The sequence below is a fragment of the Aspergillus luchuensis genome, chromosome 2, assembly GCF_016861625.1.
Source record: "Aspergillus luchuensis IFO 4308 DNA, chromosome 2, nearly complete sequence".
Lineage (NCBI taxonomy): Eukaryota > Fungi > Ascomycota > Eurotiomycetes > Eurotiales > Aspergillaceae > Aspergillus > Aspergillus luchuensis.
This window is the reverse complement of record NC_054850.1, coordinates 2,662,306-2,686,568: the sequence shown is the minus strand read 5'-3', so window position 1 is coordinate 2,686,568 and position 24,263 is coordinate 2,662,306. Positions and strand designations below refer to the sequence as shown.

The 24,263-nt window shown below is 51.6% G+C and overlaps 10 protein-coding genes across 10 annotated transcripts; 4 read left to right on the top strand and 6 right to left on the bottom strand.

The window, feature by feature from the left end:
* Nucleotides 1-136: 136 nt before the first annotated feature.
* Nucleotides 137-1,270, bottom strand: RAD1 (Rad1/Rec1/Rad17 family repair protein; the record flags this gene model as incomplete). Its single annotated transcript, XM_041685638.1, has 1 exon — nt 137-1,270. The coding sequence occupies one exon, from the start codon at nt 1,268-1,270 to the stop codon at nt 137-139; it is 1,134 nt and encodes a 377-aa protein (XP_041539703.1).
* Nucleotides 1,271-1,445: 175 nt separating this feature from the next.
* Nucleotides 1,446-1,880, bottom strand: AKAW2_20876S (OST5 family protein; the record flags this gene model as incomplete). Its single annotated transcript, XM_041685637.1, has 4 exons — nt 1,446-1,491; nt 1,558-1,612; nt 1,696-1,725; nt 1,778-1,880. The coding sequence occupies 4 exons, from the start codon at nt 1,878-1,880 to the stop codon at nt 1,446-1,448; spliced, it is 234 nt and encodes a 77-aa protein (XP_041539702.1).
* A 287-nt stretch (nt 1,881-2,167) lies between these two features.
* gcnE (histone acetyltransferase GCN5) lies at nt 2,168-3,646 on the top strand (the record flags this gene model as incomplete). Its single annotated transcript, XM_041685636.1, has 5 exons — nt 2,168-2,186; nt 2,255-2,340; nt 2,402-2,455; nt 2,521-3,552; nt 3,626-3,646. 5 exons carry the CDS (start codon nt 2,168-2,170, stop codon nt 3,644-3,646), a joined length of 1,212 nt encoding a protein of 403 aa, XP_041539701.1.
* Nucleotides 3,647-3,852: 206 nt separating this feature from the next.
* On the bottom strand, nt 3,853-4,602 carry AKAW2_20875S (uncharacterized protein; the record flags this gene model as incomplete). The annotated part of the gene is made up of 1 exon (XM_041685635.1): nt 3,853-4,602. One exon carries the CDS (start codon nt 4,600-4,602, stop codon nt 3,853-3,855), a length of 750 nt encoding a protein of 249 aa, XP_041539700.1.
* Nucleotides 4,603-6,743: 2,141 nt separating this feature from the next.
* Nucleotides 6,744-7,979, top strand: rgsB (putative RGS domain protein (Rax1); the record flags this gene model as incomplete). Its single annotated transcript, XM_041685633.1, has 3 exons — nt 6,744-6,898; nt 6,963-7,689; nt 7,743-7,979. The coding sequence occupies 3 exons, from the start codon at nt 6,744-6,746 to the stop codon at nt 7,977-7,979; spliced, it is 1,119 nt and encodes a 372-aa protein (XP_041539699.1).
* Nucleotides 7,980-8,674: 695 nt separating this feature from the next.
* On the bottom strand, nt 8,675-9,722 carry AKAW2_20872S (uncharacterized protein; the record flags this gene model as incomplete). Its single annotated transcript, XM_041685632.1, has 2 exons — nt 8,675-9,384; nt 9,464-9,722. The coding sequence occupies 2 exons, from the start codon at nt 9,720-9,722 to the stop codon at nt 8,675-8,677; spliced, it is 969 nt and encodes a 322-aa protein (XP_041539698.1).
* Nucleotides 9,723-11,300: 1,578 nt separating this feature from the next.
* On the top strand, nt 11,301-14,882 carry ctpA (Cu(2+)-transporting P-type ATPase CCC2; the record flags this gene model as incomplete). The annotated part of the gene is made up of 1 exon (XM_041685631.1): nt 11,301-14,882. One exon carries the CDS (start codon nt 11,301-11,303, stop codon nt 14,880-14,882), a length of 3,582 nt encoding a protein of 1,193 aa, XP_041539697.1.
* A 519-nt stretch (nt 14,883-15,401) lies between these two features.
* Nucleotides 15,402-16,897, bottom strand: AKAW2_20870S (uncharacterized protein; the record flags this gene model as incomplete). The annotated part of the gene is made up of 4 exons (XM_041685630.1): nt 15,402-16,517; nt 16,576-16,624; nt 16,694-16,739; nt 16,888-16,897. The coding sequence occupies 4 exons, from the start codon at nt 16,895-16,897 to the stop codon at nt 15,402-15,404; spliced, it is 1,221 nt and encodes a 406-aa protein (XP_041539696.1).
* A 331-nt stretch (nt 16,898-17,228) lies between these two features.
* On the top strand, nt 17,229-19,274 carry ADE2 (phosphoribosylaminoimidazole carboxylase ADE2; the record flags this gene model as incomplete). The annotated part of the gene is made up of 4 exons (XM_041685629.1): nt 17,229-17,694; nt 17,770-17,867; nt 17,937-18,894; nt 19,078-19,274. The coding sequence occupies 4 exons, from the start codon at nt 17,229-17,231 to the stop codon at nt 19,272-19,274; spliced, it is 1,719 nt and encodes a 572-aa protein (XP_041539695.1).
* A 426-nt stretch (nt 19,275-19,700) lies between these two features.
* Nucleotides 19,701-23,068, bottom strand: AKAW2_20868S (uncharacterized protein; the record flags this gene model as incomplete). The annotated part of the gene is made up of 12 exons (XM_041685628.1): nt 19,701-20,743; nt 20,809-20,848; nt 20,907-21,023; nt 21,076-21,430; nt 21,484-21,614; nt 21,666-21,805; nt 21,859-22,141; nt 22,194-22,384; nt 22,438-22,765; nt 22,830-22,855; nt 22,913-22,952; nt 23,018-23,068. 12 exons carry the CDS (start codon nt 23,066-23,068, stop codon nt 19,701-19,703), a joined length of 2,745 nt encoding a protein of 914 aa, XP_041539694.1.
* Between the last annotated feature and the right edge of the window lie 1,195 nt (nt 23,069-24,263).

Genomic DNA, 24,263 nt, shown 5'->3' with positions numbered 1-24,263 from the left:
GTAAATTACCTGGTATTTGGTATGGTTAATGAGCATGAGGCGGCGTTGGGGAATTCAAAAAGAACACTATATTGCTTTTTGACATTTCACATCAAGTCCACTATATAGACACAATCCATATATTCTCTAGTACCACTCACTCCAGATCATCACCCTCTTCATCATCCAACAACGGCACAAACCGGAAATCCACAAACGTCACAACAGGCGGCGGACCACCCTTCAGCGGCCGTACACCACCAGCCCCATTAGCATCGAATTCAATCATAAACTGAAGACTCAATACACCCTGGCGATCTCCACGAATGCTCACTTTATTAGCCACCGCCATAGCACGCGCCGCCTTCTGAATCAGCGCGAACTTATAGTTCTGCTTGAGACGCGACCCCATCGACGACGGCGGACTGACAAGGAACGTCTCCGTGACCGTCGGCGCAAGTTTAGCTTTCTTCGCACGGGACCCTTCATCAATTGAGCCTCTTGCATCACCTCCCGGACCATTAGCCCCGCCATTCTCGACGGAGAATTCTACAGATGATTCGCTGAACGAGCCTCCCGTGCCGGAGAGAGCGAAGAATGGTTCGCGGGTCGCGGACGCAGAGATCTTCAACACCGAGGGACTCGTAGCGGCTAGTTCTGAGATGGCGTTGTGGAGCCAGGCAGAGCGCATGATGATCTTCATGATGATGGCATCTCGTTGGAGAGGGATGTCGACTTCGCTGCCTTCGGTTTCGTAGGTCGTTAATTCGCAGGTTGTTTTGACGCCCGTTTCGGAAAGAGTGATGCTGAGGGGAGAGCCTTCGCTGGTGTAGCGGATTGTGCAGGAGCGGTCTAGAAGTAAGGAGGGGGCTGAGAAGGCGCCAGGTCCGGATGGGTGGGTTGGTTGGACGCTGGATGCTCGACCGGCGTTGGGGTTCGTGGAGGAGTCGTTGGTGCCGAAGATCTTGAGGGTCTCTAGGAGGGCGGACAAGGAGACGACGAAGCATGGGTAGTAGGTAGAGGGGTCGGAAGTTGTATCGTCGTCGTTGTCATTGTTGTCTGTTGTCCCTTGGTTTGGCGCGGCTGGTGGGTTGAAGGTGTAACTGGTGAAGAGGGCTTTGTCGAGAAATGCGAGCCCCTGGATGACTCGCATCTCTTCGGCGGAGAAGCGGATTCCATCTGGGGTTATTTGCACCGTGGCCCTGGATGCGAAGCCGATGCATTGGAGGAGAGTGTAGAGGTGGTGGGCATTGCTGGAGACAGCAGTGAAAATGGGTTCCGTGTCCGTCATGATGGTTTGGAGTGGAATTGGCTTAAGCACGACAGAGTAGAGACTCGAGAGCTATGTTAAGATAGATTGCTGGAGTGCGAAGAGAACTTTGGGTGATTATAAAGGTAACGATTTGCTTCGTTTCAAACTCTCCAGTGTATGGTACATGGGTATCTGGGAAACAACTGGAATTTTTTTAAACGTAGACCCCAACGGCACAGATTATGAAAACGGCTCCGAAGCTGGACGGGGAATTTGTTAGCGATGATTCATAGGGTGGCTGTTGTTAGGGTAGATTCGTGGCTTACCCAAACGCCAAAGATGCCGGGACTCCGAAGGAAGCGATGCTGAGGAAGGAACGATCTGCGCAAGTTGTAAGTATATGGTTGTGACAATGGCGCAAGACATTTCATATGTGGAAATGATCTCTGGCGTGGTGTACTGACTCAATCCGAAAAGTCCAGTGAGGATGAAAGCTGTTGTAAGTTAGTAATTGTTTGTGAGTGTGAGAGGTCGGGACCGGCTTACCAGCAAGTAGTAGACTGAAGCCGACAAAGAATTGGCTGTCTTTAGAGACTGGGGGAGTATACGGGCTCGCAGAAGCTGCCTGCCAGACTTCGTTCAGAGACATGAGGGCTTATGAGATGCGCTTAATTTCAAAGGCTTGTGTATAAAGGAGAGAAGATAGTTTAAAGAGAGGAAATACGAGGAAATGAGGAGGAGAAGGAGAGGGAGCTTCCCTCAAGCTGTCGTCGTAATGCCATGGAGCCCGAACTAGTAATTGGTTATCTGGCTTGACGGCCGCGGATCAACTTCTTCCCGTTCCGCTCCCCGTATCGCGGCCGCAGCTCGTGTGGAGAGAGTCGCTGGCTGAGGTTCAAGACGCTTTCGTCCAGTCATCGGAATTCGTCGCGCATCATGCCTGCAATCACAGATAGTAAGTATATCATGCTGTATCACGCGTCTTTGCGACTGTTCTGGTCCATTTGCTCATGTCAGCTCTAGGTGCCAAGCGGAAAGCATCGGAGGAGGCGCTCTCCCCAGATTCCCACAAGAAGGCGCGCACTGACTCCCCCGAGAGGGAACCCAAGGTATGTTGCATATCCTCGTTTTTGTCTGGAGTATGAGACTAATGTACTGTGCCTACCTTAGACCGAAGATGATCTCCTAGATAAGCCACCGAGAATCGTTCCCTTCCCGGAGAAGGTAAGCCCTCAGACAGCCCGCAACCCGTGCCCGAGCTCCGATGACGCTGACTGACTCCACGGTAGCCTGCAGTTCTGGAGGAACGTCGCGGCGACATCGAGTTTCGTGTAGTCAACAACGATGGATCTCGCGACAGCTTTGTTGTCCTTACAGGTCTCAAATGCATCTTTCAAAAACAGCTTCCGAAGATGCCTAAAGACTACATCGCGCGATTGGTCTATGACAGGTCGCATCTTTCCTTGGCCATCGTCAAACACCCTTTGGAAGTCGTGGGAGGCATTACATACCGACCATTCAACAGTCGCAGGTTCGCCGAAATCGTTTTCTGTGCCATTTCGTCCGACCAGCAAGTCAAAGGATACGGTGCGCACTTAATGTCTCATCTCAAGGATTATGTCAAAGCCACATCGGACATCATGCACTTCCTCACATACGCCGATAATTACGCCATTGGGTACTTCAAGAAACAAGGGTTCACTAAAGAAATAACCCTTGACAAATCCGTTTGGATGGGATACATTAAGGATTATGAGGGTGGTACAATCATGCAGTGTACCATGCTACCTAAGATACGGTACCTCGAGGTTGGTCGCATGCTTCTGAAGCAGAAGGAAGCCGTACACGCGAAGATCCGGGCCTTTAGTCGCTCACATATCATTCACGCACCCCCGAAGGAATGGAAGAATGGTCCGTGCAAGATCGATCCATTAAGTATACCGGCTATCAAAGAGTCTGGATGGTCACCGGATATGGATGAACTGGCACGTCAACCACGCCACGGGCCCAACTACAATCAGCTGCTACATCTTCTTAATGATATGCAGAACCATAGCGCGGCATGGCCATTTACTCAGCCAGTTAATCGCGATGAGGTTCCTGACTATTATGAAGTCATCAAGGAGCCCATGGATCTATCAACCATGGAAGAAAAGCATGAGAAGGACATGTATCCGACACCGCAAGACTTTATTAAAGATGCTATGTTGATATTCGACAATTGCCGGAGGTACAATAACGAGAATACGCCCTATGCGAAGAGTGCCAATAAACTAGAGAAGTTCATGTGGCAACAGATACGAAATATCCCGGAGTGGTCGGTAAGTATTGGGACCTGATTCTCCTTCTTGGATGCCTATATCTATCCTGTTCGCGATAGCTAACATGATACAGCATTTGGCCGACGGGCATTGATACTAGCGTACTCTGTATGTTGGAGTTCTTTAAAGGCGTTTCCGTGGCGTGAACAAATACCCAGGCGTGGAGAACATGGTCTATTTTAGCTTTTAGCCTGTCTCTTCTATTGATTTCGTGTTTCAATAATCTCCGACAATACTAAACACATTGATCGGTCGCAGCCATGCTCAGAAACGTTTGCTTATTTGCTCCCTTACGCGCTATCACCACCCAAGGCTCCATTGTTCGTCCGCGACGAACGTCCCACTCAGTTTCTCCGGGTCGCCTTCTGTGGCAGCGCGCACAATGACCCTGGCACCGTCGCTTGCTTCCTTGACTCCTTGACCTCCATTGATACTGGTGCGGCAGTAGCCCGGGGCAGCCGCAACGACGGCAATATTTTCATCAGCCAGCTTTACCGCATGAGCGACGGTGATCATATTAACCGCTGCTTTGCTACTGCGGTAGTCAGGTATGAAATAGGTCTTTGCGCTAGCCGGATGATCCTTGTGGCCGGCTCTGCTGATCAGACCCTGCCCGGACGTGACATTGACAATGCGGCGATCGGAATACGTCGATGCACGCAGCAGTGGGAGGAATGTATCCATGACAACCGCGATGCCAAACACATTGACATCGAATACTTGCCGGTATTGCTCGCGCAGGGTAGTGGCGGGTGTCTGCGCAATGCCCGCATTATTGATCAGAATGTCCAGACGTCCGAATGTTTCCGAGACGGTCTGCGCAGCTGCAGCGATGGACGCATCATCTGTCACATCGATGGTAATGGGTGTGAGAGTTGATTCGTCCACGGCATCCGACTCCAGCTCCTTGACTGCAGCTTCGGCCTTGAGTGTCGTGCGTGCGCCGACTAGCACATGGAACTTGCTTGAGCTAGCTAGCTGCTGTGCCACGGCGAAGCCGATACCTTGATTGGCACCGGTGATGAGAACGAGGATTTTGGAGGTCGTCATGTTTTTTTTTTTTTTTTTTTTTTTTTTTTTTTTTGCATGGAATAGTTGAGATGATATCAATCTGCGAGAGCTGATTATGTCTGGATCAATTGGGAATTGGGATCCTTGATATAGTTATTACTGTCCGTAGAAGTCCGAACCCCGAATCCGTTAACTCCGTTACGTCCTTCTAAGACCTCTTCAACAAGCACGGCTTGCCCGACTGTCCTCCAAATCGCCGTAGCATGTTTAATATAGTAGTATACTGGGTAGAAGAAGTGGCGAATCCAACTTGATAGTAATGGACACATTTAGTATTACTTTGACTTATCATTATCATATGAATACTGTATAATCTGTTCATTGGATTTTTGAAGGCCTCGTTCGACGCAAAATGTCCAGTACAGACGCAAAGCTGGAAAATATCCAGTACAAACACAAAGCTGCAATTCTCTATGAACCCCGTCAGTCGAGGGAAGGTGCAGAGATAAGACAAGTCGATTGGAACCTCGTGAATACGCTAGAAATCCAGCTGACCATGAAGGAGTTACCATTTCAAACCATGGAGGTCTGACATGTTAGAGAGTTTGGACTGAAACCTTAGCCTTGGCGTTAGCTTAGAAGTGTCTTAAGAAGCTCATTTGGCATATTTCCTGAATAGTAAGCAGGACATGAACATAGCGGTGAAGAGTAAGTACACTAAGTGGTTAATTCAGTTTCTATGCAATATGCCTGTTACTCTATGCTATCTGGTTCGGTGTAGGAAATAGGAACCGAAAAAAAAGAGGCACCATAAACAATGATATCATTGAGTAACCTTAAAAACGAAGATTATTAGAAACGGGGGGGTCACTGGGCTTATCATCGGCACGATTTTCATCATTTGCCGTCCCGGTTTTTCAAATCTAATTAAATATTTGCCCAGTGCACATAAAGCAAAACACTCGTTTTTGGGGTGGCTTGCAGGAAAATAACGGTCCAGTCCATGACCCGCCCCCGGGCAAAATGGACATTGTTCGAGATTATGATTATTATTACTATTATTAAAAAAAATAAAGCACAGATTGCAGATTGGAAGGTACTTAGATAAAAAAAAAAATCTGTTTAGTCTTGTTTGCCAGCCACGGCCCTGCAATAATCACATATTATTATGGACCGACCGAGAACCAACGGTGCGGATCCGCCGTGGGTTGCTTTTTTTGGGTGGGATGGATGTGGAATGGAGATGAGACCAACAGAAGGGTTGCAGAGGATGTAGTGGCCGTAATTGAGGTGACTGGGGGAGGGGCGAAGTTCTTTTCCTGCATTACAGAAGAGATTGTATTGTATTTTCCATATACTGGACTTAGAGAAAAGGAGAGATCATCCTCTCTCTCTTCTACTCCGTAGACAGTAAGCAATCATCAACATCATCATCGGCTACCCCTTGGCGAGTGTCAAAAGATCCAAAAGATCGGCCACAAGTGGAACCAGGTCATTTCGGGGAAACGTTAATGCGAGGAACCATTGCTGAAAAGGGAGTGGGGACTCAGGCACCTCCCTCAGGCATCACGAATCAACGAACTCCAAACTAGTCGTCTTTTCGCCCGTCGCTGCGTGTCTGCGGGCTGGCCATCCACACCCTTTCCCTCGCTTTTACCCTTGGCTTCGTCAATCTCTTTTCCCCTCCTCCTCCTCTCGCTCTCGCTCTTGTTGCTGCCTGTGAATTTGAATCCACTTCCCGAGCCTCTCCTGGATGGCTTCTGTCGCAACTTCCTGACCTCTCCTGCAGTCGGTCGGCTGTTTTGTTTACTGCCTCGGAATACACCTTACGACCTTCTGCAGGGCCTCCTGGCTTGCACTTAGGCCTCAATCCGTCCCCATATCGCTGCGATTTATGCTCAACTGCCGAACTCCAACTGTTTGACCGTCCTTCTCTTTTTATCGTCGCGTCTCGCCAGCCTTTTCCCTCGATCAGCTACAGACATAACACGCCGGATCCCTTCCCAATTGCTCTTTCGACTCCTTTGTCAAACCCCCGTCCCTAAATCAAATCCGACGTTCGCTCGTTCCCCTTTTCGGCCCCTCATCGCGGCGCAGCTCCTTCGAGCCTGATTCAGGAAGAGTTAAAAAAATCCAACACCTACCCTTCAGCAAGAGAGATCCCCAACATTCGTTCCATCATGGCGTCGCCCTCTCTTTCGAGCTTGGAGCAGCGCAATCGCCTCCCCACGCTCTTCGAGGTCCTCAGTCGCCGGACCCTCGCTCCCGTCGACCTGTTTTCCTTCTATATCTATATGCGGGATCAACAGCGCTCGGTGGATTATCTGGACTTCTGGTATGATTGGGAAACATTGTGTTACCTGCTGGAGGGCTGTTAATAACCCATGTATCTATTATAGGCTCGATGTCTCGCAACACATGTCCCTCTGTCGTCATTACGTTCGGGAACTACGTCGGTCCGTTTTGGTAGCGACGCCTGATCTTGAGAAAGCCGACAGCAAAGGATCTTCCGGGGCATTGGATAATTTCGAGCATTACAACGACATCCCACTTGTTGAAGCCGGTCCCTCCAACTCACGCCATGGATTAAACGATGTCGGCGACCGGGATGCCGATCAGAGACTGTCGGCATTCCTCCGCTCTGAAGGCCAAACATCCGGACACTCGCCCCAAAGCAGCCTTGGTTCGCAGAATGCTGCTCGCACCACATCGAATGAGCTGCAACCTCGGGACAGTTCTGGAACTCGGAATGACTCGCCTTCGCCAGGCCATACGGTGGCACGTGCTGATATCCGCGCCAGCGCAGAGAAGATCCTCTACACGTACCTGCTTCCCGGGGCAGAAAGAGAAATTGTTCTCCCCGAGGAGATGGTATCCGGCATCATCAATCTAATTGAAGACGATGGCAGAGACGATCCTGAAGTATTCGATCCGGCGAAAGACTATGTCTTTCAGGCAATGGAGCGCGACGCTTTTCCAGGGTTCTTGCAGGCCAAAGCTTTGGGAAATCTGGTCCCCTTGACGATTCTCGCACGGCTGGCGTTTGCCCTCATAAGCTTCGGTGGAGGCTTCTGGGGCGCGTTCTACGTGGTTCTCCGGGATAAACCACGGCATATTCGTTGCTGGGTAAGTAGCCAATGCTCCTCCACTGGCCTGATATCCGACTAACACCTGACCAGTTGATCCTACCTTTTGCCATTGCTTCTTACTTCATCGTCTCGTACCAGTACAAGATTGACCCGGTCATGGCGTTCCTCGGCTACAGCGAGTACACGTTCATGAATTGGTCGCCGATTCGCGAGCCATACGTGCGCAAACTGCTGAACAAGCGGGCCACGGCCACGGCCATGATCGCCTTCTTTGTCGCCGCAGCGTTGAGTATACTGTTCATCTTTGTGCCCGGTACTATGCTCTAATCTCCATAATATCGCGTATACCCTTGCCGATTTCCTTTCCGAAATCTGTCTCAATTTCTACGGCCGCGTGATACCGCTTTTGGGCAGCATATATGTGCATCTTGATTCTTTCTGAGCGTTAGCCAGCGATCTTGCTTCTTGGGTCCAATTCAGCGCATGGATACAGAGAGAAGTTCTTCCTCCCCGAATGATCTCGGGGAGTCTCTTAATATGAGAAGGGGCAGATACCCAGTGCGTGGAGCACCAGTGATGGTTGCTCACGCCTCTGGTCCCATCGCATATGGGATTTACACCTACCAACTATCCATGGACTGGCGTGACACACCAGGTCCGTCGGGTCACGACGTTCATTTCACACACACTCACCCTACACCCTGTGTATATTGGGTTTTTCTTTCATTGTTTATTTACCTTTCTACATAATACCCCTCATCTGCTGGATTTGCATGTACGTTAAACGATTTCTCTGAGGCTTTGGTGTTGTGGTTAGTCCACGGTAATTAGATTCTATTATTATGATATATTGATGCCATATTATGTTGGACTCTTAAGCAGTACCTTGATGAACTTTCATTCTCAGCTTCCCAATACTCGTAAAACTCATAGAATCTATCGAAGACTCGACACGCTACCATGCTATTCGCTATAATGGGACTCACGGCTATAGTAATAGTACCACTACCGTAGGTAAATAACTATGACTTCTTCCCCAACACCCGCTTAGGATGTCTAGCCGGTCCCGAAGAAGCACTTCCACCACCACCACCCAACCGCACTCCAGCCCCATCATCAATATCCATCCTGGATCCCCCCATCCCATCCCCTCCTTCAAGCCCATGCTCCCAATATCCATCATCATCATCAAACTCATCCGCCGCAAACTCTCTCTTATTCCCCCCAATCACCCCACCACCCCTGCCACCCTGCTGCCACCCCCCGCCACCACCACCAACCTTCTTCTCCTCCATCTTAGCCCCCCACCCGGCAAGCGCCTTCTCAAACAACACCTCCTTCTCCCGCTCCTCCGCCCTCCGTCTCGCTGAATCCGTCTTAATCCGCAATATCTCGGCCTCAATATCCCCAATCACATCCCCACAGCGCGTCTCCCACGCCGTCAGAATATCGATCATCTTGCCCAGCGACTCGGGCTTCACGTCCCGGAGCGGCGCCACGGAAGTGACATTCACCGTGGGCGGGGTGGAAGCGGGCGATAGACGGGCGGTGATCAGCGAGGCGTAGATGGCTTTTGTGACGAGGGATTCGAGCTCCGAGGGTTGTGTGATGTTTAGGTCCGTCATGAGGGAGCTGTAGGTTAGCGGGGTGGTGGTTGTCGAGAGGGTGAGGAGGGAGAGGAGTCGAAGTTTGAGTGTTTGGGCGTCGTTGAGGGGGGGGAGGTTGGGTGTTGCTGTTTTCAGTCAGTCAGAGAGACATTATTAGGTTGGGGAGAGGTGGGTGGGTATTCGCGGGGGAAGAAGGGGGCTTACATTGATAGTCTTGCCATGTGCCCCAGGCAAAGATCTCTAGCAGAGTCAGGTAGCTTGCATATTCGGCTGGGGTGTTGGGGTCCCGGAGGGATTGGATGGCTGGGGTGGTGAGGAGTTCGGCGAATACGTAGGTGTTTGGGTTGGAGGTCGCGTTGGTGATTAGGTTTGTGATGAAGCGTGGGGAGGTCGCGCTGTTGGAGGTGGCGAGGTGGATGAATGGTTGGAGGGCTTCGAGGGCCCGGGTGTGTATTTGGTCCATTTTGTGGTGATGCTGGTGGTGGTTGTGAATATGAGGGGGTGTGTGGTGAGGTTGGGATGATTCGGTTGGTAGGGCGGGTGATTGAGGTTGTAGATGGGTATATGTGTATCAGTATGCGGATTGGGGTGATGAGTGTTCCATTAGTTGTGGTACTGTGAAGGGTGGTAGTGGTGCTGATGTTGTTGATGGTGATAGTGATTAGTATGATGGTATGGGAGGAGCAATGATGTCTCCGCTGGTGTTTGCATTAGATGCAAACAATGATATTCAATTGTATGTTTGAATGGTGATCTTGTCTGCTGTAGTCAATGACATTGTCGACTTCCGTTTCGGTTAATTACTCTGCTCATGATGGCTGTGATGAACTAGTTGCCTCACGTCCCACTATATTATTACAGTTGATTTACTACAGACAATTTCGTCTTTCAACTCACCTATTCGGCGACCTTCCATATAATCGAAACGAAGCCGGTTCGGTGCCAAGTGTTTCACCCCCCAGACCCTTCAGTCCTTGTCTGAGTTTGATATCCCATGACAGCTGCTACTAGGATGGAGCATATAATAAGCATGATGCTTCTCGTGTCGCAGCATCAGACCTGGTCATTTCCCTGGCAGTCTGGGCGAAAGGTCTGGGTATATCCCTTTCATGGGGAGGGTTCATACCAGAGCCCGTGTGCAGGCAGATAAGCAACCGTTAGATGGGTAGTACAGGCCAGATAGATCTGTGCTAGCGCATGCGTGGGTGGCTTATTGAGCTGGATCGGACAGCTCAGCTGATACTATGCGATCTTATTGACAATATTACTGCATAGCTTTGCACTTGCACCTACCGAAAAATTCATCCGAAAGGTGAACCATAAACACGGTATTGAGGTCATTACCGGCTAGGCTTCGACTACAGTAAGTATACTACGAGTGGTCCCCCGAGGGTAAGTAAGTGGTCCCAGCCTTTCAAATGCCCTGAAGCGGCAATGTTGCCCGATTTGGGAAAGAAATACTCACGTAAGTCCGCGGGGCGGCGGAGACAACCTGACGCCATCCACTGCGTATTTTTCTGTTAGCGCCATCGTTGCGGTGGGTTGGGATGCGCCTGGCATCATTCCTCCCAGACCTCGATCTAATCTTAGTCCGTGGTTGAATGGGATTCCCGCCGCCTGGAATGTCTTGGACCTCTTGGTTTCACCTGCTGTTTACCATTCTTTCTTCCCATCCCACGCTCTTTGTGGGTGGCCTAAGATTAGGTTTCTTCCCGTGCAAAATCCCCCCATTTCAGCTCCCGTACCATCCGTAGTGAAAAGTAAGTAGTTCTTGTCTTAGTGTCCTTGATGTAATTAATTGCTGCATGTTTAAAAAGGCTCGGCGTATCCTTTCCGTCGCATCCGGTCCGAATGTCTCTTAATCGAACGACCCTTGCGTGTTACTAGCATTTTCCTGCTTATTATTCCTTTCCCCTCCCTTCCCTTTTATTATCTCCCCCGACCTCCTCGTCCCCCCTCTTCCTAAACGAACGCATGCATTAACACACCCACCGCGCGTCCCGACCGTCCTTGTCCGGCTTCTGCAGCAACTCGGCGCAACATGGCGGCCTCATCCTCCGCTCTGTTAAGCGCCGGCACCGATGGCGCTCCTTCCGACCGATCAGCAGCCCATATGGCGACCACAACAGTCAACGTCGAGGGAATGACATGCGGCGCTTGCACTTCCGCCGTCGAAGGCGCCTTCAAGGGGGTGGAGGGTGCTGGCGAAGTGACCGTCAGCTTGATGATGGGCCGCGCTGTAGTCCATCATGACCCAACCCTGCTTCCTGCGGAGAAAGTCGCCGAAATTATTGAGGACTGCGGCTTTGATGCAACGATCGTCTCTACGGATAGTGCGTCTACGCCGGCGGATGGTTCCCGCGGGGCCAGGGATAAAGTGTTTCAGCTGTCAACCACGACGTTGGCCGTCGAGGGCATGACATGCGGTGCTTGCACCTCCGCGGTGGAGGGAGGATTGAAGGATACACCTGGTGTGCATTCAGTCAATGTTTCTCTGCTTTCCGAACGAGCTGTCGTGGAGCATGATCCATCTCTCGTTACGCCCGACCAGGTTGCGGAGATTATCGAGGACCGTGGGTTTGGCGCAAAGGTGTTGGAAACCTCGACGGAGGAGAGCGCAGTCCGCACCTCGGAGGATTTGTCGGGCTCTGCGTCGGGGTTGATGGTCACGAAGGTGTCTATAGATGGTATGACGTGTGGTGCTTGTACGTCGAGTATACAGAATGCCTTCAGCGGGGTGGACGGTGTAGTGCAATTCAACATTAGCTTGCTAGCCGAGCGTGCGATTATCACTCACGACCCTACGACCCTTACCACGAAACAAATTGTCAGCATAATCGACGATGCCGGTTTCGACACTACCGTCCTTTCATCGGAAGCACAGGCGCCTACATCCAAAGGCCTCGGCCGTGTCACTCTCAGCCTCCACGGCTTGCGCGACGCTGCCTCGGCCTCGGCCTTGGAAGACACACTACATCAGAACCCCGGAATCTCGTCAGCATCTGTAAATATGGCCAACTCTCAAATCACATTGTCATACGAGTCCTCCAAAATTGGTATTCGTTCGATCGTCGAAGCGATCGAAAAGGCCGGATACAATGCCCTCCTGTCCCAGTCCGATGATACCAATGCGCAGCTGGAATCGCTGGCCAAAACCAAGGAGGTTCGGGAATGGAAGCGCTCATTCCTATTCTCTGCTTCGTTTGCAGTCCCCGTGTTCCTGATCAATATGCTACTGCCGATGTATCTCCCGGCCCTCGATTTCGGCCGTGTTAGGCTATGCTCCGGTCTCTACCTTGGTGATGTTGCCTGTCTTCTGCTCACTATTCCGGTGCAATTTGGCATTGGAAAACGGTTCTACGTAGCCAGTTACAAATCCTTGAAACATCGCTCACCAACCATGGACGTTCTCGTTATGCTTGGTACCTCTGCGGCGTTCTTCTACAGTGTGTTTACCATGGTTGTTTCTTTGCTTTCGGTGAACGATATTCGCCCAAGTACAGTCTTCGACACAAGCACGATGCTTATAACCTTTATTACTCTCGGAAGATGGCTGGAGAATCGGGCCAAGGGCCAAACCTCTGCCGCTCTCTCCCGGCTCATGTCCCTTGCACCGTCAATGACTACTATTTACGATGACCCGATAGCGGCGGAGAAGCTCGCCGAGGAATGGGGAAATTCTAACGAAAAGCCCCAGGAGCACACATCCTCAGCCACCGAGGAGCGCGCAGGGCCAGGGCACAAGATAATCCCAACGGAGCTCATCGAGCTAGGGGATGTTGTGCTCCTTCACCCTGGTGACAAAGTACCGGCTGATGGCGTTGTCATTCGCGGTGAAAGCTATGTCGATGAGAGTATGATTACTGGTGAAGCTTTGCCTATACACAAGGCCAAGGGCGATGTTGTCATTGCTGGCACAGTCAACGGCACTAGCTCCATGGACTTCAAGGTTACTCGAGCTGGCAAGGACACTCAGCTCAGCCAGATTGTCAAGTTGGTTCAAGATGCTCAAACTAGCCGGGCTCCGATCCAACGGATGGCCGATGTTGTTGCGGGCTATTTCGTCCCAGCTATCATCAGTCTTGGTCTGGTGACATTCTTTGGCTGGATGTTCATGAGCCATATCCTACCTCACCCGCCCAAGATCTTCTTGTCTGAAAATAACGGAGGCAAGTTCATGGTCTGTCTCAAGCTTTGCATCTCGGTCATTGTCTTTGCCTGCCCATGTGCTCTCGGTCTCAGCACACCTACAGCTGTCATGGTCGGCACTGGAGTGGGTGCGCAGCAGGGTATCCTTGTCAAGGGCGGTGCTGTTCTCGAAGCTGCTACCCAGATCAATCACGTCGTGTTCGATAAGACCGGAACATTGACCACCGGCAAAATGAGTGTTGCTGAAGCTAAAATCGAGCCACATTGGTCAACTAACGACTGGCGCCGCCGACTGTGGTGGTTGATAGTCGGTCTTGCAGAAATGAGCAGCGAACACCCCATCGGCAGGGCCATCTTCTCCGCCGCTCAATCTGAATCCGGTCATCCAGGAGATGGCCTGCCCGGCAGCTTGGGTGACCTCGAAGCTTGCGTCGGTAAGGGAATTTCCGCCTTAGTCGAGCCGACATCCAGTGCAGAGCGCATCCGGTACCGTGTCCTGGTTGGAAACCTTGCTTTCCTGCGATTAAGGGACGTCCCCGTCCCTGAATCAGCGGAACCAGACGACTCCGACATCACCCCCAAGTCCAAGGTTCCTGCCGGTATCACCCAAATCCACGTTGCCATCGATGGCCAATACGCAGGGTCCATCTTGCTCCGAGACACCGTGAAGGTGACTGCACCAGCAGCCGTCGCCGCCCTCCACCGTATGGGAATCACAACCTCCCTTATCACCGGTGATGCCTACGCCACCGCCATCTCAATCGCCTCTGCAGTGGGAATCCCAACAGAGGCAGTCCACGCCTCTGTCTCCCCCTCCGACAAACAATCCATCGTCGCCTCGATGCAAGACTCCGGCGACCGCGTCGCCATGGTCGGTGACGGCATCAACGACTCTCCCGCCCTGGCCACCGCATCCGTAGGTATCGCCCTCGCCTCGGGCACCGACGTTGCCGTCGAAGCAGCAGACATCGTCCTCATGCGACCCGACGACCTCCTCTCCGTACCCGCAAGCCTCTCCCTCTCCCGCTCAGTCTTCAACCGCATCAAACTCAACCTCATGTGGGCCTGCCTCTACAACGTCATCGGTCTCCCCTTCGCAATGGGTCTCTTCCTCCCATTCGGATTCATGCTACCCCCGATGGCCGCCGGCGCCGCAATGGCTTTATCCAGCGTCTCCGTCGTCGTGAGCAGCCTGCTCCTCAAATTCTGGAGCAGACCAGGCTGGATGGACGCCGAAAAGCTACAAAAGGAAATCGACTCATCCGATGGCAGCTTCAATGCCTCCAAGAAGAGCTGGTGGGGAGCCACGCTATCAGTGACCGGATCCAGTGCCCACAGACGCTCATCCTCGTCCTCCTGGGTCCGGGAATTCGTCTCTGATACCTGGTCAGCCGTGACGGGTAGGAAGAGGAGAGGCTCGAATGCTAATGAGGGACTCTATGTTCCTCTTCAGACGGTGGAGCCGCCAGTTTGATCTATGTCTATTTTCTTTTTCTTTCTTTCGGATTTTGATAATGAATAATCTATCTGTTGGAGTTATTATATATCTACGTCTATATTGCATGATTGGTGTTTTAAGGATGTTATGACCTCCTAATGATGAATATATGCATGCTATCTATCTATCTATCTATATCTGTTGACTGGATTTTGTGTTCATGATGGATTGTGATGTGCTGTCGTTACGAATGTTGCTACATACACAGTATATGAAACTCAATCGGATCAAGTTTGGATATCTTACATTCGCACTTGGGTAGTTATGCAAGCATACTCGCTGTAAGTTATACTAAGTAGTGGTGTAAGTGATCGATAACGCCAAGGAAGCATGGCAGGTTCATGACAACTACAGTTAAAGTCAAGTCATCATTCATGATTTAACAATGTAAGCTAGCTAGCAGGCTGAGTCCCAAAAAAGAAATGTAATGCGCGACAAGACAACGCACGACACGCTAATAGATGATGAATATCATATCATACGATGTCCCAAAAGCTACGCCTGCTGTTGCTGTTGCTGCTGCTGCTGCTGCTGCTCTTTATCCGCCGTCTCAGATACTGAAGCGGTCTCCTCCGGTGCTTTGACATCGTCTAGAGAAATATCTCCATCTCCATCTGCTGTCGGCTTAGCACCACCTTCTTCTCCATCCTGCTCAGTAGTCTGCTGCTGTTCTTGTTGCTGCTGTCCTTGTCCCTGCTCTTGCTCCTGCGGCTGCGGCTGCGGCTGGGAAGTCTCCTGTCCCGCAGCCTGCAGTCCTGGCGCCTCCTCCCCTCCAGTCGAGAGATCCATCTCCACGCCCCTACCATCCTGTAACCCTAGATCTTCCACTCCGACTACAGAGGGACCTCTGGCATGCGGAATATCCTCCAATGTTTCAGCCGACGGAGCTTCACTCGTGCCTTCATTTCCATTCGTGTCCGACGTCACTACAGTCGCCGTCTCCGTAGTAGTAACAGACCCCAGCTGCTGATGTCCTTGCTCAGCGCCAGTGCTCTCCACTACCTGGGTAGTGAACCCAGTATCCCCCATAAGCGCACCGCTTTCACCCTCATGTTCCGGCGACGAAGGATCGTTACTCAACCATGGGATCGGCGTGAGAAGTGCTCCACCCAGAGACTCATCGCTGCCGAGTGTATGGTCCGGGAATAGGAGGCCGGTATCGGCGCCGTTGATGATCGCGCCGTTGGGCTGGGGAGCGGCGCCATGGTGTGTCGAGTGGAGAGGGAAGATTTCCGCGCTGCTAGTGACGCAGACGACGCGGTCGACGGCGCGAAGATATGCGGGAAGAGTGCGGTAGTGGGCCGTAGGACGAACGATGAGTTCTGCGAGACGTTGGATAGTGTGTGGTGGTTTCGAGGCGAAGAGGGATCGCAAGGTGGATTTGATGGAGTTTAGGTGGTGTTGGAGGGGTTCGGGAAGAGAGGAGCCCTGCGAGGACTGGGGTTGGGAGTCAGGGATACGCTCAGTTGTGGTGGATTGCTGCGACGATGGTTCGGGCTGTGTGGAGGTTTGGAGGGTTGTAGATGGCGTGGTTGTGGGGTCGGTGGGATTGGCAGACTGCTGTTGAAGGTGGGGAGGGATCCGCGGCATTGGGAAGACGTTGTATATGATCTGGTTACAAGGTTTAGTAGCTGGTGATTGGTTTGGTGGTTGATAGGGGGTTGCGCACATATTCCAATCGTTCAAGCAGGGGTTCGACCATGCTGGGCCATTTCTCACTGGAGGAAACGGGGCATGTCAGCTCCGATTGTACTGATGATGCTTGGTTGGGGCGCGAGTTGACATACTAGTCCATCGTGCCGCCATTGGCGACTGTCTCGAGGCTTTCTTCGTCTGCGATTGCATGTTGAGTTAGCTGGATGGAGCTTGAAGCGGTGCCTGACAAGCTCATTGTGGAAGGAAAGCAAACAGCGCAGGTCACGATAAGCACGAAAGCAGCATTGCAGTTCGATTCCAGCAGTGACAGTATATTCAAACTTACCCAGCGACATGATCCAGCACTTCTGCGCCCAGCGAAGTGAAATGCGACAAGGCCAATAGGGGATGTGCAGAGGAAGAGCAGCAAATGACGGGCGGAATTGACATGGCTCGATCTGGACACGCGGGGACGGCGGCTCCCCCGGCAACCGCAGGCTCTGATTGGGCCCGCCAGCCGCTTATCACTGGTGCACGTGATGGTTATCGGGCGGATTTTTTGCTCCGCCGTGGAGGGGCTGCTTTTCTCTTCCCCAGATCTCCCCCCTCTGCTTGGTGCGTGCTGGTGCCTGTCCATCTCCTTTTTTTATACCCTCCCTATTATTTTATATTCCCCTTAATCTCAATATGTGGAACTCCCGCAAGGTGGGAATCCTCGGTGGAGGCCAATTGGGCCGTATGCTGGTCGAATCGGCCAACCGCCTCAACATCCAGTGCAACGTTCTTGATGCGGAGAACTCCCCGGCTAAGCAGATTAGCTCCCACGATGACCATGTCACCGGCTCCTTCAAGGAGCGCGAAGCCGTCCGTGAACTGGCCAAGTCCTGCGACGTCGTGACTGCTGAGATTGAGCACGTCGATACCTATGCCCTGGAGGAGATCGCCTCGCAGGTCCGCATCGAGCCCAGTTGGCAGGCTATCCGCACCATCCAGAACAAGTACAACCAGAAGGAACACCTCCGCAAATATGGCATCCCCATGGCTGAGCACCGCGAGCTCGCTGAGAATACCCCCGAGGCATTGGCCAAGGTTGGCGAGGAGCTTGGCTACCCCTTGATGCTGAAGTCGAAGACCATGGCCTACGATGGACGTGGTGAGTCACCCGTGTCCCAATTGCTGTTCTACTATCTACCACCAACCTCTACTAACCCAATCCCTAATCTATCAGGAAACTTCCACGTGCGCGGTGCACACGATATCCCCGAAGCCCTCGAGTTCCTCAAGGGCCGTCCTCTGTATGCCGAGAAATGGGCCTACTTCAAGATGGTATGTCCCACCCCCCGCCTCCACACCAAATGACCCACCACCACCACCATCTAACACTCCATACCGCAGGAACTCGCTGTCATGGTCGTGAAGACCAAGGACGAAGTCCTCTCCTATCCCACCGTTGAAACCGTGCAAGAAGACTCCATCTGCAAGCTCGTCTACGCCCCCGCCCGCAACGTCTCCGACGCCATCAACCGCAAAGCGCAAGAACTGGCGCGGAAAGCCGTCTCCGCGTTCGAAGGCAAGGGTGTCTTCGGCGTGGAGATGTTCCTCCTGGAAGACGACAGCCTTCTCTTGTGTGAGATCGCCAGCCGTATCCACAACTCGGGCCACTACACCATCGAAGGCTGCCCCATGTCTCAATTCGAAGCCCACATCCGCGCCATCCTCGACCTCCCCATTCCCCCTCAGAGTCTCCAAATCCGCCAACCCTCCATCATGCTGAACATCATCGGCGGCTCCGCCCCGGACACTCACCTCAAGGCCGCCGAAGCGGCCCTCTCCATCCCCAACGCCAGCATCCACCTCTACAGCAAGGGCGCCGCCAAACCCGGCCGCAAGATGGGTCACGTCACCGTCACCGCCCCGACCATGCACGAAGCCGAATCTCACATCCAGCCTCTCATCGACGTTGTCGACGACATCCGCTCCCAGCGCAGCGACGTCCGCTCCAAGCCCCAGAAGTCCGGCGTCTCGAAGCCTGCCCCCTCCGTCGCCGTCATCATGGGCTCCGACAGTGACCTCAAGACTCTGGTGCCCGGTCTCAAGCTCCTGCGCGACTACTTCGGCGTTGAGCCCGACGTGGAAATCACCTCCGCTCATCGGACCCCCACCTACATGGCCGAGTACTCTGCCAATGCCGCCGCCCGTGGCATCAAGGTCATCATTGCTGCCGCAGGAGGTGCCGCTCACCTCCCCGGTATGTCGGCCGCTCATACCGCGCTGCCGGTGATCGGTGTCCCGGTTAAGGGTAGCTCGTTGGATGGAGTCGATAGTCTGTACAGCATTGTGCAGATGCCTAGGGGTGAGTCTTCCCCTTTCCCTTTCCCTTTCCTTTTCCTTTTCCTTCAATTCCATATCCGTCACCTTTCACATGTGACGGATATGGCATGACATGCATAACATCCACAACATGCACATACGTTCTATACTGCATATCATACATGTTGCATGCATCCAGGCTGACAACATGTTTTTCATTTAACAGGTGTCCCCGTCGCCACCGTCGGCATCAACAACAGCATCAATGCTGCCCTCCTGGCCGCTCGTATCCTCGGTGCTTTCGACCCGGCTATCCAGCGCAAGGTTGAGGCGTATGCGGAGAGTGCACGCGCTGAGAACATGGAGCTGAAGGGTACTAAGCTGCGCGAGCTTGGTTGGGAAAAGTACTTTGAGCAAATGTAATGGATGTTATGATTGAATGGGTCAAGTTATCAAAATGGGTTGAAAGTATATAGAGTTTAGATGCAAGTTTTCAAATACAAGGGGTAATGATTTGGTTTTCCTGAAGATAATGCTTCATTATTGCAAATTGTGCGACTGTAATGAGCAAGATAAATACTTACACAGCAGTATACATTATACAGCTACTATCTATCATAGCTGTTGTAAATCTTGTCCGAACATATCGCAGGATATCACAATGAATTAATCATTAACTACTAACACACTTGTGCTGATAAGTGAAACATTAAGTTCGTATAACAAATGAAAAAGACACAACGTCACAAGGTATCAAAAACAGTGAAGGCAGAATAAAACAATTACAAAAGAGATATTTGGCTGCGTGTATGAGCATGTTGAATCCTACAGTCCCTCCACACAATTGACCTAAGCAGTTTGAGGGTTGAAGGCCGTTTCGACGCCTGGAACCGTGGTGCGAGTACCACCGCCAACGTTTCCGTCACTGAACGCTTGGTTGACTTCATCGGAGAATTTCTGGGATGCGGCCGCATGGTCATATGTCTTGGAGTGACCATTGGTATGTCCATTAGTATGTCCATTGGTCCCGGAAATAGCGTGTTTGCCATTGGTCACTCGACCATCCATAGGCTGCGCACCTCCGTTGGTCACTTTCTCATTCTGGGTGATAGCGGTAGTCCCATTGGTGACACCCCCATTGGTCTGGTTAACATTCGTGACTCTGCCGTTTGTGGCGCCTCCATTGGTGACTCCACTAACACCGCCCTTTTCGGCAGGTGATTCCCGTTTGCGAGAAATGTCACCCGCCTTAGGAATATCAGAAGATTCCGAGGCGCTGCCGATGCTGAAGATGGGAGATTCCCAGCGTTCACCCTTCATCGCAAGTTCCTTGTACTCAGTGGCCTTGGTACTGATGCCGCCAGGAAGCTTGATCTCGGGGAAGAGGGAATCATGCAGAGTTGTAGCTGTCTGCACCTTAGTGTCTCGTTTAGCAATCTCTTGCGCCTTCCGCTTCTTGTCCTCATTTCTGGCACGGAAAGCATCAAGATAGCGGGAGTAGATGTTGGGCGCATTTGCGGGATCCTGGCTACTAGCCTCCTGTGCCTTCTTTGCCTCACTGTGGATTTCGTAGGCAAACGCATCTCCCTTGGCGAAAGCGTCCCGGATCTGCTGCTCGAGTACCTTTTCCAGGGTTGGGCGGACGACCCGGAATAACAATGGCTTGAAGACCGTGAATAGGGTCTTGTGCTTTGACTTCTTCAACTTGACGTTGAGGGAGTCAATCTTAACAGTCACCTTATCCAATTTGATGAAGTTCTGCCGGTCTTCCTTCTGGGCAGTGGAGGCTGCAATCTTGAATCCAAAGCCTTCGCCACCCAAGAAGATGTCCATGATACCCGTGTCTGTGATAGCAGGGAATCCCTGCTTCTTGTTGATATAGTAGCTCACATCTGTAGAAGTAGTGTTAGTAAAAGTTTCAGAGCGAATGACGACAACTAAAGATAATTTGACTTACCTCGGAGATCGGCTTGAATTCCGGACACCGAAATCATAATCTTTGGGCACATCGTCAGTACTATATCCCTAAACAATCTTGACAATGAGTCAACCAACCTTGTTGTCCCTCTTGCTGCTGATCTTCTTGCGTCCCCACCGAAAGTAGTTGTCGCTGCCAAATTCCACGACGTTCGGCATCAAGTTATCGCTCTCAATGACGAGGTTTTCCACAACCTTTCAGATCGTTAGCCACGAACTCAGCATAAGACAACTCAGGTATACTTACGACATCGGCCGCGGGATCAGACACTTCGATACGAGGAACGGGGACATAGCGGACATTTTCGAGAACTTCAGGTAGGATAACATCCCTAATGTCCTTGACGAGATGCTTCTTGAAGGCCATGTTGCCGCTGTTGTCGCGACCAAGGTCATCGAAGAGCTTCTGCATCGCATCCCCAAATGCCTTGTTCTGAGGGTCTTGGTTGAACTGATCGCCAAGGAACTTAAGCTCATCAAGAATACGATCGGTATGATCCCTGTAGCGCTCACGCAGGAGGTAACGGCCATGGTCAGTGAGTTGGTCCCACTGGCGATTGCAATCATCATCCATAATATAGCCTTGCTCGGTTAGGGTTTTCCTGTGAGATGATTAGCACACCGCCTAGGTTTCTTTTTGCACTCGTATACTCACCGGATGAAGGTGTCCATGTTTCGGAACCATCCTTTCAGCTCAGGGTCCCTGTCTGCATCTCGGTAGATGTTGTCCAGTGAGTCAAATAGATTGTCCAGGGACGTGTGGTTGGCAAAACGTTCAATCAATGTCTGGTTAGAGGGGGTTAGTGACTGCTTATTCGACAAGACTGACTGACGTACCCGAAGATTGGCCTCCATTCGCTGGATCTTATCGCCGCTTCGGAAGCCCTGGACTGAACCAGCACCCTGCTGGGACAAGTTCCGTCCGTGGGAACCATACTTTTCAGCCATCGAAAGAAGGGTTCGGATTGCCTGTTGGTCTGTTTCAGTCAGTCGACCGTCTATGGGCCCATGTCGTTGAAAGATGACTTACAATCAGAATGGCCTTGGATCTCAATGACCATCTTCTTCAAGCGCCAAATAGTCTGATCCCGTCGCTCTTGGGGCACCTTTTCTGACAAATAGCTCTTGGTTCTGTCCTTGTATTCACGAGTACGGCCCTTTGCCTCTTCAGGGACATTCTCCGAAATCTTATCCTGGGCTCTACCTGCACCTGCAGCAAGACCAGCGCGCGCGTCTACATCAGAGACGGATGAAGGTTCTTGGCCACCGGTGGCAGCCTGAGCTGCAGTACCAGCGACTTCCTGCTTACCCTCCTGTTGGTATGTGAGTCAATTGGTACGGCAATATTGATTCAGAAAAACTCACGTCCTTGTTTCTCTTAAAGCGAGACTTGAATGTTTCCTTGTGCTTGGAGAAATCAGGCTGCTCGTGCCACACATTCTCTTCAGCTGGCTCATCAATCTGGGAAAGTTGTTCCTCTGATGGCCTCAGCTTGTTTGCGGCTTTCTGGGAGACGTCGCCAGCCATATCACGTGCCAGCGTCATAGCATCGTTTACTGGACGATAATGTCAGACTCCATGTTCCCGGTCAGGATGCAAGTCAACTTACATAGCTTTCGGAATTCTCCGTTCGTGATCAGGAGCCGTCCAAGGGTCTTGAGACCCTCCAGGGCTTCCTGACCGTCTTGCTGGGCCGCATCCTTCGTCACAGGCACACCTGGCTTCTCTGTATCCCCGGAGGAGACAGTCTGTGCTTCCCACAGGAACTCCTGCAAGAGCTGACCCTCATTCTTGCTCAGCATAAGTTTCTTGGCATGTTCGATAACGTTGCGGAGATCCTGGACGAGGGTCTGGCCTTCACCAGACAGCTCCTGGGACGGTGACGAGAGAGCCTTAGATTTGAGAGCACTGTTCAAGGCAACGTCGCATTGTTTGTTCTACGATAAATGATACCATTGTCAGCAGGCAGCACAAACATGATAATTGGGTCATTGCACTCACCGATGGAAGCTTGCCATTCTTGAAGGCTACATGGCTCTATTAGCACAAGATATGCTGATACACGATCAATTGTATAAGATTACCTTGATAGATTCCATAAAGCTGCAGCTTCTGGTTGATATCCTGGAGCGAGATTCGGGTTAGCGTCATTGCTTCCAGCTTTCGAGAAGAGGGAGAGGGCATCATACCTGTTCCTTCTGCTTGGTGTTCATCGGATGATTGACTGCTTTGGACGACATTGCGGCAAGATGACCAGATTGACTGGCTAGAGTTGACGTCTACGAGGCTCCAAAGCCAAGCAAGAAAGTTTTCTTGTTTTAAGTGTATGTATGTGGGAGAAAGTCGGCAGTCGCAAGGGGGGACCACTGGCCAGCAGGTTCGGGGCGTCTGGCCAAGATCCGGGGTTAGGTATCTGAGAAGACAGACAAGAACAGAGATCAAACAAGGTAAAGATAAAGTGCACGACAAGACGATAAGCAGACGACAAGGCTGATCTTCACTTTGAGACTGCAAACAAGGGATAAAAAAAGAGTCGCGTCGCTGGGTATCTCCGGAATGAAGGACGCCGAGGACGGATGGGGTATTAGGTTGACAAGGGTAGTAAAGTGTATGTAGTAGTGTAACTAGTAGTAGGAAGGGGGGGAGGGAGGAAGAATGTATGCCGAAAAAAATCGTGGTATCAATCAAAACGACGAGTGGATCAAGGGAAGGAAGGAACTACTACGACGACGAAGAAGTTTTCTACGGATTTAAATACAACTGGACGCATGCAGCGAAAGGGCAGGAGCGTAATGGCGCGGGTGGTGCCTGCCAGTTTGGGCCAGCGCACCTGTTTGACGTCATGGTGTCGTTGGTGACGAACAGAACAGAACAGGCAAAGGTGAAGTCCGGGTTTGTGTCTGGTTCCTGAAAAAAGATTTAGTCGAGATAAACAGCATAGGGTGTGGAAAGAAAGGAGGATTGAGTTTGTACGACGATGAGATCATCATCGTGCCGAGCGATGAAGTCAAGGGCGGACGCGCCAGCTCAAAGATCTGGCCCGCCATCCACTCACGATCGGCGCTACGAGCCTGGATGTTGCGCGGATCATCCCTACGACTCCCTACTTCAGCCCTTCTAACGAGTCATCGGGCTGAGCCAGCTGTAGTGTTCTTAGCTAATGGATTCATTCAGATTGTTACTGAAGTTGCTTGCTTGCTTGCACGCGCGAGTGAGAGAGAAGAAGCAATGGGACTCGAGAGCCATGGAATCATTATAACCGGAACATGTGATTCATCCACGTCAGGAGAATTGGTGCTACTACTCCGTACCTATAGATAGATAGATAGATAGATAGATAGTCTAGATCATCCCATCCCTAAGGGTGCTGGTAGCTTGACTTTTTAACGGGCGCTCAACAAGTTGATCCCATCAACAATAGCATACCCGAAATCT